We start from the raw sequence: 13,462 nt of genomic DNA on the forward strand, positions 1-13,462 counted from the left end.
AGGGGTCCAGGCTGGAGGCAGGGATCCCAGTGAGGAGGTGAGAATGATGGGCAGCAGCAGTGTCCGTGGGATGGGGAGAGCTAATGGATAGGACATGGCGAGGAAGGTGCTGCTGACGAGTGCAGGCTGTCTGCCCTAGGTGTCTGGGTGGATGGCCAGGCACCTCACTGAGGTGGGGGGAACTTGGAGGCTGGTGTATAGGGGCAGGTGGATTTGAGGCCCCCATGACATATCCAAGTGGTGGTCCCAGTGAGGAGGGACCCGGAAGCCATGAAAACACCCTGTCTGGAGATGGGGCTCTGGGGACACCAGTATAGGAGGCAGTTGGGGTGTTGTGAGAAAGGCCCAAGACAGAAAGGAGTAATACTTCCACTTAGGGGCAGGCAGAGGGATGGGAGGCAAGCCAGAAGGGCTGCAGTATTAAGGAAGCCGAGAGAAGTGATTCTTTTTCATGGAGAGGTGGGGTTGACAAATCAGAAGAGCACTAGAAAATACTGGATTTAGATATTCAGGGGCTTGTTAGTCAATGGGTGGGTAGAGAGTCAGGGGCAAAAGCCAGTGAGGTGGGGTGCAGAGGGGAGAAGGGCAGAGAAGGTGATGGGTGCAGTGAGATGGGGGGTGGAGGAGAGACAAGAAGGCAGGTTCATTTCAGAATGAGGAAGTCTTTCAACTTTTTAAAGCTGAAGGTAAGGAAGTTCGGGGTGGAAGGCAGGTTGAAGATTCAGGGGAGAAAGAGAACAAGCTATGGAGGGGTCCCAGGAGGTGAGGGGCAGGGCAGGGCTGGGACACAGCTGCCGGACAAACTGGGTGGATGAGCCAACCAGGGGCAGTAAGCGAGGACCCCTGAGACTGGAGATGCCACCAGAGTGGGCTCCCCCATCCCGTTCTTGGACTTTGGAGATTTTGTGCACACTTAGAGGATCAAATTAATTTCTGCTAAAATCAGGCTTCTCTTTCATCCTGTTCCTTATCCTATCGTCTTTCCCCTCCCTTTTTTCTCGAAAATGCCATTCTGCTCCATTCATTCAAAAAGCATTTATTGAGTGACAGCTCTAAGCCTGACCCCTGTCAGATTCTGGGGCAGACTCAACTCCGTGGCCCTTCACAGGGGGCCTCATGTCCTGGGGTGCGGGCAGTGCTGGGAGTCGGTGCTTTGTCCGGATAGCTCAGGCCATGCTTGAATAGGAATCTGCTTCTTTAGAACAGAGCGCAAAAAGTTGGGGGGGAGTCTGCGTCCATATTCAGAGCTTCAACTCTGTTTTGTGTGACTCGCACACAAAATGGAAATGAATTGTCCAAAAAGCTCACTCTGCCGGCAAGACCTGGACCCTGCACAAGACCATCATTGGCAGAGAGGGAGGTTCCCCAGTAAATCAGCATCTTCTTGGGGTCATGTAGGACTTGGCTCTACAGAAAGCCTGAGGACGCGGACACAGCTTGGCCTCAGGTCAGGCCTCCTGGGCTGGCAGCTCGGGGGGGGGGGGGGGGGGGGGGGGCTCCCAGTTAAAAACAAACAAACACAGAATCCTTTCTGGCCCGTTGCATTTTGTTTCTCTCATCTCTGGCTTCTCACTGATTTTTTTTTTTTTAATTTCTTTAATGTTTGTTTATTTTTGAGAGAGAGCGTGAGTGGGGGGAGGGGCAGAGAGAGAGGGAGACCCAGAATCCGAAGCAGGCTCCAGGCTCTGAGCTGTCAGCACAAGGCCTGACACGGGGCTCGAACTCACAAACTGTGAGATCGTGACCTGAGCCGAAGTCAGATGCCCAGCCGACTGAGCCACCCACGTGCCCCATCACTGGTTTTTCCTTTTGTTTTTCCTTTACGTTAATATGTTTAAATAGAGGCACAAGCTCGGTGGCTATAAATTGCTTTCTTAAAAGAATGACCAGTGGAAATGGAGCTTCTTTTTCCCAGATTTTCATGCTCATCTTAATGAACGTGTGCGGGAGAATGGAACAGTGTGTGTTCCGACCTATAGTTAATGCAGAGGAGTGTACGTTTCCGGGACACTTGTCCCTGGAGCTCTCTGGGTGCCTTCGTCCTAAAACCCACAGGAAATCCTCTTCGTGGCCAGGAGAGAAAACCACTTGGAGACCAACTAGAGAAAGCTGTTCTCTAGGGCTGTTGAAAGGGCCCCGCATAAAAGGTCTTAGCACCTTGTGGCAGGAGAAAATCAGGACAAAATGCTGTATTGTCTGTCCTTATCTCTGCCTCTTCATCCTTCGGGAACACCAATGACCCGAAATGAATTTAGCTCCATTGTTTCTACCCCAGAGCTGGAGGAGAAGTTGTTTCTTGTCCACAGAGGCCTCCAGGCTGGACAGGCTCCCAAGGTTCACTGTGTCCTGATTTATGGTCCCTGTTTACTCTGGGCTTCCCTTGAGGCTCCAGCAGAGAAGGAAGAATTCTTTTCTTTTCTTTTCTTTTCTTTTCTTTTCTTTTCTTTTCTTTTCTTTTCTTTTCTTTTCTTTTCTTTTCTTTTCTTTTCTTTTCTTTTTAACCTAGACACTCCTCCTGGTTCCTCCTCTGCACCATTCATCTTCGTGAAGTGTAATTCTGCGTTAGACACATGTGTGCGGGGGAGCTTTCTGTGAGGCCCGGTCCGCCGTGCTCAGTGTCGGTCATGGAGGCTCATCAGCGCCAGCTTTCCGGGGTGTCTGGACCCCCTCCCGTTGGATGGGAAGAAGGGTGTGAAGGCTGCTGATGCTGCCCTCTGCCCCACCCCATGCACCACCATGGTCTGAGCCAGGTCCTAAAGGCCAGACTGGCTCCAAGTTGATCATGGCCTTGGTGAGCGTCTGCCTGGCTACACTGATACACGCTAGCAGCCCAGAGGCTGTATATGACAAGCACCTCTTCACGTTGCTGGATCCTGGCCAGGAGGGGTCCCCTGGCAGAAACAGAATTTTCAGGGTGACTCAGAGGAGAGTCAGCATGATGAGCTAGCTGTAACAATATAAACGTCTCCTGCTTCCTGGGGCTATTTGGATGGTTCCCAAGACACCACCTGTTCATACTGAGCATTGGTTTTAGCCCGGTCACCACTTCCTTCTTTGGCTCAGGTACTAGAGTCTCGTGACAGGCTGCATTGGAGGTGGCCACAGAGGACGGTGGGATTGCAGGTGCAGCCCAGCCCCAGGACGGGGTGTCTGGCCGAGTGGGCAGTGAGGGGTGCCGGCTGGGAGCGAGGTCTCCCACCTGCAGCACCAGGGACGGGGGGAGAGATGTGAGTCTTTCTGGACTTTCCGGTCAGACCCGCGCAGTTCGGTGTCGCCATATGCCATTAGAAAGTCCCAGGTTTTGGGGCGCCTGGGTGGCGCAGTCGGTTAAGCGTCCGACTTCAGCCAGGTCACGATCTCGCGGTCCGTGAGTTCGAGCCCCGCGTCGGGCTCTGGGCTGATGGCTCGGAGCCCGGAGCCTGTTTCCGATTCTGTGTCTCCCTCTCTCTCTGCCCCTCCCCCGTTCATGCTCTGTCTCTCTCTGTCCCAAAAATAAATAAAAAATGTTAAAAAAAAAAAAAAGAAAGTCCCAGGTTTTGATTGGGTTGTAAGAAGAGAAAAGGGCAGGTGATGGAGAACTTGAGGAGTAGTTCCTTTTTGGGGCACCTGGGTGGCTCCGTCAGTTAAGCGTCTGACTCTTGATCTCAGCTCAGGTCTCGATCTCAGGATCATGAGTTCAAGCCCTGAGTTGGGCTCCATGCCGGTCATGGAGCCTACTTTAAAAAAAAAAAAAAAAAAAGTTCTTTTTCTCCCTTGTTATATGTCTTGTAAAAGTAATGTGAATTATTGTAATTGCAGAAAAAAGTCATTACAAAAATGTACAAATTCACACACACACACACACACACACACACACACACACACACACATACCAGCCCCCCTCCCACGCAGACACGCTTTGCAGACAGGAACTGTTAGCTGTGGGTGAGTGCATCCGACCGGGTGAAATAAGCAGGTCCTCAGGTGGGACTGGAAATATATTTGATCCATGGAGATTTGGGTGATGGTAAAAGCTTTGTTACTCATTTAACAGGTTGCACAGTAACTGTGAGTGGTGTGCAGGAGGTGTTGATAAAGACTAGTAGAAGTGACTGCAGGGAGCCTTTAGTGAAGGATCATGGCTAAGTGCTGATTTCATATTGTGGCCTCCCCACCCCCCATGTGAATGGTTGGGGATGCTGGAGAAAAGCAGGTGCTCTGTGATTTGCCGCCCCGGCTCCTGGCAGGGATCCTGGAAGGGCAGGAGGGCTCTTGAAAAACGCTAGACTTTCGTTTTAATTTTAATGGATGTGGAAAAGCTAGATTCTGTTTCATCCAACGTGCTCTGAATCTCCAGCATGGCGAGAAGTTAAATTAGATGTATGTGTGTATTGCAGGGTACTGCGTGCTATTTTGGTGCTTTCTGGTTGACAGCTTCTGGCTAACTTATAAACAAACAATTCTGTTTTCCAAAGTTTGGTGGTTGAGTGGGGGATTGCGTCATCAGGAAGGAGTGAGAAAGGCTGAGAAAATAGAAAACATCTTTGTGCTATAGGAGCAACAAAAAGTACCCTCTTTCCCACGCCCTTTTGTACAGAGCATCCAAAGTTGGCTCTGTACTGACAGCAGCAAGATACGGGTCTTGAACTCACGAACTGTGTGAGGGGCTCTAGCTAGGAGACCCTGCCCTGTCACCCTCTACTCAGTCTTATACCTGACCTGGAGACCCCAGGTTCACACTGTGCCTTCATTTTGCTGGAAAATCATCTACATGCATAAGCTTAACCTTTGACTGTGGAAGAAGAGCCCATACCGGTTTTCTGGGTAGAGGGGAGTCAGGTGCCAGGCACTGACCTGAGTGGGACCCCAGCCGGGGGAGGAAAGACTGCTCCAGTCCCTCTCTCTGCATCTGCCTTCCCGGTGACCTGGTGACCTGGCCTTTCTCCCTTTCCTAGTGTCTGTCTCTGTAGGTAAAGGTTGAGTACTCTTGTCCTTTCTTCCAAATGAAGTGCCTCCAAATTGTGCCTGGGTATCACTTTTAAACACGTATTTCCCAGCTGAGCGATGTGACTGTTCACAAAGGGCATGCCAGGGGGATGTTGGCAAATGGAGTTCTCACTCTACGTGAACTGATTCTAATTAGGACTAATTGAAAAATGAGTTGCAGGTGCCAGAAAAATCCAATCCAAAATGGCACCTAAACACACTGTGGCACATCCCTACAATGGAATTCTCAGCAATAAAAAGGAGCAAACCACCCAGAAGTGCAACAGCGTGCATGGATCTCAAAGCATAATATTGAACACAATGTGCCAGACACGGAAGAGTGTGTACTGTACGATTCCATTTCTATGAAGTTCTAGAACAAGCAAAAGTCTGTGGTGATGGAAAGCAGAGTATTGGTGGCCTGGGGATGATGAAGATATTCTAATTTTTTTTTTTTTAACGTTTATTTATTTTTGAGACAGAGAGAGACACAGCATGAACGGGGGAGGGGCAGAGAGAGAAGGAGACACAGAATCGGAAGCAAGCTCCAGGCTCTGAGCCATTAGCCCAGAGCCCGATGCGGGGCTCGAACTCGTGGACCGCGAGATCGTGACCTGAGCTGAAGTTGGACGCTTAACCGACTGAGCCACCCAGGCGCCCCTATTCTAATTTTTTTTAATGTTTATTTATTTTTGAGAGAGTGAGTGTGAGAGGAGGAGGGGCAGAGAGAGAGGGGGACAGAGGATCCAAAGTGGGGTCTGTGCTGACATCAGCGAGCCCAATGTGGGGCTTGAACTCACGAACTGCAGGATCATGACCTGAGCCGAAGTCGGGCGCTCAACCGACTGAGCCGCTCAGGTGCCCTGAAAAAGTTTGATTGAGGTAATGATTCCAGAGGTTTATACATTCGTCCAAACTCATTGAACTGTGTATTTAGAATCTATGTATTTTATTATACATAAATTATACCTCAATTTAAAAAATGGTTTAGGCAAGAAAGGGAATGCATTGGCTTCTCTAACTGAGCAGTCCAGAAGAATGGCTTCAGGCCTGGCTTGATCTAGGGCTCAGATGCTGCTACGAGCAGTTTCTCAAGTCTCTTCCCCGTGGACTGGTATTCATTTTGGGGGAGACATTCCCCTGCTGGTGGCAAAGGCCAGTGGGGGAAAAATGAAGGTGTCTTCCTCATGAGTTCTGATTATCCTCTGTCAGGTGCTCACTCTGTGTCCCTCTGAGGGCCAGAGGCCTTCAGTTTCCAACTGAGCAGGCATGAGGTCAGTGTTCTTCTCCTTGGAAAGGAGGTAGGGGAGCACTGAGTGTCAAGGACTATGAGGTGGGAGAGGGGGACCCGGTCACTGCGCCCAAAGTATGCACAGTGATGTTGGGCAGCCCTCAGCCGGGAAGCACGCGAGAGGTGTCTGGGGGTTTGCAGGCAAGCTGTCCCAGCCAACATCGCCCCGCATTCCTGCTGCTGACTGCCTCACAGCTCATCTTGGAGTGGCAGCAGGGACGTGGGCTCGAGTCGGGCTCCCACCCTCCCTGCCTTGAGTAGCTCACTTAACCTGCAAACCTGAGGACTATGGGATCTCAAATGCTGTAGCACGGTCCACAACTGGCCATCTGACTCATGACACATGCCCTGTGATGAAGTTGAGGCCTCCCTCAGTATTTGCTTTTCTGGGTGTTGGCTGTTGGACCGTCTTCCGGCGTTTTAACATTGATGCAAATGTCCACACACAGACTCTGTGTGGCAGAAAGACTCACTTCACTGTAGGACTTGTGGACCATGACCTTCCAGGCCAGGACAGTTCAGCTCTCTGCCCCCACCGCCTCCCTATTCCCAGTTTCCAGGTTAAGCAGGTGTGACAGGTGCTGCCTTGGGCCCTGGCACAAACCTTCGTTCCATTTGGCAAAAGCTCTCCATCCCGTTAGGAACCCACCAAGAACTGAGGCATGGTCGAGGACTGTGGGTCCCCAGAGAACCGCTGAAGGGGCCAGTGGACAGCTAGCAGCTTCTGGAGATGCCGGGGGGTCTTTATGGCAGTCTTGCCCAGATTTGCTTCTTGGGGCTCTGAGAAGCTTCCACAGTCCTGTGGGTGTTCCTAGTGTTTCCAGCTGGCCCAGCATTCCTACCTGTCAGTAAGAAGTAATGTCATTTTGGTTCTAATTACTCAGTCATATCTAATCCTAAGCATTCCTCTCTCTTATCTAGGAACTTGACTCCGCATCTGTGGGCTAGCCAGAAGTTGGGTAGAGTATAGGAGTAGGAAAAAGTTCTTATCCGTGAACTGGAATGGCAGCTTATCTTAGCTCTGGGAGTGTCCATAAAGGAATTCGTTACTAAAGCTTCTCTGTAAAATGGAACACAGCTTGGGGTGAACCATGTGATTTTTGAGTCAGATGAAGCCATCCAGATAAAGCTACCCCTTCATAGTAATTTTAGAAAGTATAAAGGAAAGAGGAGGGCCATTAGTTTAGGCCTTGAATATTCCATTAGCTTAACAGTAAAGACCTTTTAATCTTATATCTGGAAAAAGATAGTTTTCTGACTTTTATTTTGAATCAGAGATCATTGGGTGGTTTTAAAGATGTTAACTTTTAAGACCAGTCCAAATCAGATTCTGAATGTCTGTGTAATTCGAATCCTAGTGAGTAAGAATGAGAAATCTTGTGGAAGGAGAAGCATTGTAAATTAACCCGGGTCTGACCCACTAGTCCAAAGGCCACTGATATGGGGAATCCTTGAGATTAGGGCTCTGAATAACTCCTTCTTCCTTGGGGTGGAGGCCACAGACCTGGCTTGGGCAGAGGTGGGGCCAAGCGGAAAGGCAGTGACACAACTGGAGAGAAAGGGCATCTTTTCACGGAGTGCTGCCCACCAGCCATTCCTGGGCCGTAACCACGGCACCCTCTGTGGGCAGGACCTAAAGATAAGCCTCTAAAAGGAAAAGAGCCCTCAGATTGCAGGGATTTTACCAGCTGGGGTGGGAAGAACACTGTTAGGTTAAAATTCTTAAACTTTTCAGAGTGAATCCTTGGGGCACCAGGGTGGCTCAGTCGGTTTGAGCTTCCGACTCTTGATTTTGGCTCAGGTCATGATCTTAAGGTCATGGAATCAAGCCCCGCATCAGGCTCCATGCTCAGCATGGAGCCTGCTTGGAATTCTCCCTCTGTCCCTCTCTTTGCCCCTCCCGCTCACTCTCTCTCTCTCTCTCTCTCAAAATAAATTTTAAAAAATTTCAGGTGATAAATAATATATAAAAAAATGAGTTTGCCTTTACCAATAATAAATGCAAATTGTTAGAATAGGATACCTGTTCCAAGTTGCATAGCAATTTGGCAAAGATTAATGCTTTTCAGGGCACCTGGGTGACTTAGTCGGTTAAGCGTCCAACTTCAGCTCAGGTCATGATCTTGCGGTTTGTGGGTTCGAGCCCCACGTCGGACTCTGTGCTGACAGCTCAGAGCCTGGAGCCTGCTTCGGATTCCGTATCTCTCTCTCTCTCTCCCTCTCTCTCTCTCTCTCTCTCTCTCTCTCTCTCTCCCCCTCCCCTGCTCATGCTCTGTTTCTCTCTGGCTCTCAAAAATAAATAAATGTTAAAATAAATTTTTTTTAAATAATACTTTTCAGTTCAACAACAGAAAGACAGCTCCATTTAAAATGGGCCAGTATCAGGGCGCCTGGGTGGCGCAGTCGGTTAAGCGTCCAACTTCAGCCAGGTCATGATCTCGCGGTCCGTGAGCTCGAGCCCCGCGTCAGGCTCTGGGCTGATGGCTCGGAGCCTGGAGCCTGTTTCCGATTCTGTGTCTCCCTCTCTCTCTGCCCCTCCCCCGTTCATGCTCAGTCTCTCTCTGTCCCAAAAATAAATAAAAAACGTTGAAAAAAAAAATTTATAAAATGGGCCAGTATCTGAATTGATATTTCTCCAAGGAAGATTCACAAATGGTCAATAAGCACATGAAAAGACATTAGACATTTTTAATGATCAGGGAAATGCAAATCCAAACCATAAGGAGATATCACACAGATTGTTAGAAGAAAAATAGTATTATTGATGGTATGGAGAAATTGGAACCCTCCTCCACTGTTGGTGGGAATGTACAATGGTGTAGCCACTTTGGAAAATAGTTTGTTCCTCAAATGGGTAGGCCCCAAATTAACCACTGACACAACAGTTCCCCTCCTAGGTCTATAGCCAAGAGAAAGAAAAACATAAAAACAGCCACATAAAAATGTATACACAAATAAGCAGCCCTATTCATAACAGCCAAAAAGCGAAAACATCCCCAAATGTCCGTCAAGTGATGAATGGATAAATTAATGTGGTATATTCATATAATGGGGGATTAGTTAGGGGCAAAAAGGAATACGGTACTGGTACAAGCTCCAACATGGATGAACCTTGAAAAATCATGCTAAGTGAAGGACGCCCATTCCAAAAGACCTTATTTTTGTAAAATTGCATTTGTAGGAAATGTCCAGAATAAGCAAATGTGTACAGACAGAAAATAGATTTGTGGTTGCCTAAGGCTGGTGGGGAGAAGGGGCAGGGAACAGAGAGTGGCTTTCTTTCTTGGAGGATAATTGGGCTGGGGTGCACTGGAGGTCTTTAAGAGGTTTCTAGGGCCATACCTGCCCTAGAAATATACCTTAAAGAAAAAAGTAGAGGTTCATCGAGATTCATGTTTACAAATATGCACCAAATAATAGCAGATACTTGGATGCAATGTAAATGTCTAAGTATAAGGAAATGGTAAATTCTTAAAAAAAGATGGTATTATGCAATTGTTAAATCATGGTTTCAAGAAACATTCCATAGCAGGGAAGTTTCATAATAGAGTGTTAAGTGAGGAATTAGGATAAGCTGTTATGTGCCAGTCTGCAGAAGAGAGTTAATGTAGCAGGTCTGAGGCTGCTATCAGGGAGGTTTGCTTGCAAGGCTGTCCCCTGCCTGGTATCTGGGAACCTGGCTCTTGGGAGCGTTCCCTCCATCCCCTAACTGACAAGGTCGGCTCACTTCCCCTAGACTGATGGCACCATCCGTGTGGTTTATGATGAACACCTGCTGGGAGTGTTCCTGCCCCGAATCTGGAATTTTGGCACATGCCAGGCACGGGGTGCCTTTGTGATCAGTTCCCGGTGAAATCCCTGGGCATCGATTTTCTAACCTGGACAGTGACATCTCATTCATGTTGCTGAATTTTTGTTGCTGGGGGAAGAAGGTGCTCTGCATGACCCCCCACCCCCCCCACCCAGGGGAGGGAGAAGCATAAGGAAGCCTGCACATGGATTGTTCCACACTCTACCTCTGTCTTTTCCTCTGTGATCCAGCTCTGGGTCCTTACTAAGCTGCTGTCGTATAGCTGTGAGTGCAACTATGTGCTGAGTCCTGTGAGCCTTAGTGAATCTCTGAACGTGGGGCTGGTCTTGGGAACTCCCAACATTGCACTAATGTGAAAAATAATGACATGCACATAAAATACATGAGCAGGAAAGAAACCAGTTCACAGTGGCTGTTTTGGAGTTGGATCGTTATTAGTGACTTTTATTTTCTTTTATATTTTTCAATATTTTATGTATTTTCCATTTTGATGTTACTTTTATTTTCAGAAAAGGCTCGTTTTTAAAACATTTGTTACTTAAATGTTGTCATTTTTATTTTTAAAGTTTATTTATTTTGAGAGAGAACATGTGCATGCAAGAGAGAGTGCATGAGAGCAGGGGAGGGGCAGAGAGAGAGGGAGAGAGAGAATCCCAAGTAGGCTCCGAGCTGTCAGTGCAGAACCCAGTGTAGGGCTCCATCCCACGAACCACTAGATCATGACCTGAGCTGAAATCAAGAGTTGGACACTCAATCGACTGAGACACCCAGGTGCCTCTAAATGTTGCCATTTTTATTTTTATTTTTTATTATTTATTTATTTTTTTAATTTTTTTTTCAACGTTTTTAATTTATTTTTGGGACAGAGAGAGACAGAGCATGAACGGGGGAGGGTCAGAGAGAGAGGGAGACACAGAATCGGAAACAGGCTCCAGGCTCCGAGCCATCAGCCCAGAGCCTGACGCGGGGCTCAAACTCACGGACCGCGAGATCGTGACCTGGCTGAAGTCGGACGCTTAACCGACTGCGCCACCCAGGCGCCCCCTTTTTTTTTTTTTTTTTTTTAATGTTCTATTTATTTTTGAGAGAGGAAGAGACAGAGTGTGAGTGGGGGAGGGGCAGAGAGAGAGAGGGAAACACAGAATCCGAAGCTGTCAGCACAGAGCCCGATGCAGGGCTCAAACTCACGAACCACGAAATCGTGACCCGAGCCGAAGTCGGACGCTTAACCAACTGAGCCACCCAGGCGCCCCATAAACACTGTCATTTTTAGAGTGGCTGACCTCTGAAGGGTCATCTCTCATTTTCCTTTAGGGTTGCAATCCCCTTGCACAAACTGGCCGAAGCAAACTGCAGAATCAAAGGGCTGCCTTGAACCAGCAGATCCTGAAAGCCGTGAGGATGAGAACAGGAGCAGAAAACCTTCTGAAGTAAGTGTCTGCTGCCTCAGCGGGGAGCCGGCCTCTCCCGGAGCCTATCCATCCCTAAACTCCTCGGCCTGCTTGGCTTCCTCTCTAGCTCTTGGTTTTAACTTTGGGTTCCCTCCTTGTTTCTGGCACCTGGAGCAGGCCCTTCCTTGCCTGGAGCTTGATTATGTTACAGACAAGTATTTTACCCCGCCTGTTTGTGTGTTTGGAGATGGGGGAAGCCAATGATCACATTCCTGTTTGTTTTCTCTGCTTTCTCTGGGACTTGTCCGTCCGTTTTCTCTGTTGTCTAGTGGAGAAACCATGCCTGGTCTAGAATCACTGCTTGGTAAGTGTTGGATGTAGAAAGGAAGGCAGGAGGGAGGGAAAGGGACATTTCTGTTGCCAGTGTCCAGCCCTCCAATGAGAGGCCCCAGTACAATCCCATGGCCTTGGGGCCCTCATTATTATGCTCTGGTGGTGAAATAGTTACTTACGAAGCGTAGAACTCAGTGAAGCTTTACCTGTGTCATAGGCAGCTGGAAGCCCTCCCTACACCCCTCAGTGCAACACAAGGCAGTGTGTCAGCCTCCCCTTGTGTATAAAGGGTGCAGACTTTTCTTCTTCCTTCAGAGTTTCTGGGGGTCACTCTTGTCAGCCCCATGCTACCTTCTGCACGGGGAGCCAGGGTAGGCACCGTGCCTGCTGCCTGGCCAAGTGAGACAGGTGCCCCCTGGAGACTCAGAGAGAGATGCAGGGCGCTTGTAGGGACCTGGAGCTTGGAAACCTGGCAGGGAACCCGGAAACCTGGCAGGATGTGGATAATGGGTGTTCCCAATGGGTCACCTGCACTGTTGGAGGCCTTTGGGAGCCCAGAGGCTATTGGGAAAGACAAATACACCAAACCAGGTGTTCACAACAGAGCTGCAGTAGTCTGATGGTCACAGATATGTACAAGCAGCATGATCATCTCCTCCACACGGGCTGCTCACCTGAGCACCCAGGAAAGACAGGAGGAGGGTTTCTGATCATGAACTTAGGGTAAACTTTCAGAATCCATCTGTATTTGAGCTACTAGGTGAGGGAAAAGGAAGGTGCCCTATATGTGTATTTTAAAGGGTTCGTATGTTCGCTTTTGTGCACGCATAGGCTTTTTCCAGAAAGTATGAAGAAAGAAGCCGTTAGGGTTGCCTCTTGGGATCAAGCCCAGGGATGGGGTGGAGGTGACTCTTACCCGTAATGTTACCGCCTCCAGTGTTTGGGTGTTCTTTTATGAAGGACATGAATTACTTTTATTCATTTTTCGTGTGAAATCCTGCAAAGGCCCAGAAGATAGTATCACCAACCACCTGAACCTGCCGCTGACTCGGGAGCAATAGCGTTGTGCCTCATGTAGGCATTGATACTCGTGGACTAGCAGAGAGCGCAAGTCCTGGGGTGGCCAGGCTTCTGGGAACCTCTCCTCCAGCTACTTCTGTAGCAGGGTGGAAGCTACATTGTTACCGGAGGAGACTAGGAAACTTACAACATCTCACCTTTTTTTCTTTTTTTAAGTTTATTTACTTATTTTTTTCTCTCTCTTTTTTTTTAATTTTTATTTATTTTTGAGAGAGAGAGAGAGAGACAGAGAGACAGAGCATAAGCAGGGAAGGGGCACAGAGCAAGAGAGAGAGAGAGAGACACAGAATCCGAAGCAGGCTCCAGCCTCTGAGCTGTCAGCACAGAGCCCAACGCGGGGCTCGAACTCACCAACTGTGAGATCATGACCTGAGCCAAGGTCAGACGCCCAACCGACTGAGCCACCGAAGTGCCCCAGTTTATTTACTTATTTTTAAGTACTCTCTACACCCAGCGTGGGACTCGAATTCATGACCCTGAGATCAAGAGTCGCATGCTCCACTGACTGAGCCAGCCAGGTGCCCCACAACATTTCACCTTGTATTTTATTTTATTATTTTTAAACTTTTTAAAATGTATTACCTATTTTTG

At 48.6% G+C, this 13,462-nt stretch overlaps 1 protein-coding gene across 1 annotated transcript in view; it reads left to right on the top strand.

The window, feature by feature from the left end:
• Positions 1–13,462, top strand: part of RHPN2 (rhophilin Rho GTPase binding protein 2) — a 60,712-nt gene that overhangs the window by 2,595 nt on the left and 44,655 nt on the right. Inside the window, exon 2 of the mRNA XM_058708234.1 lies at positions 11,382–11,497. Coding sequence (XP_058564217.1) covers positions 11,382–11,497 — 116 coding nt within the window. The remainder of the gene's footprint in view (positions 1–11,381; positions 11,498–13,462) is intronic.

The sequence above is a fragment of the Neofelis nebulosa genome, chromosome 17, assembly GCF_028018385.1.
Source record: "Neofelis nebulosa isolate mNeoNeb1 chromosome 17, mNeoNeb1.pri, whole genome shotgun sequence".
Classification (NCBI taxonomy): domain Eukaryota; kingdom Metazoa; phylum Chordata; class Mammalia; order Carnivora; family Felidae; genus Neofelis; species Neofelis nebulosa.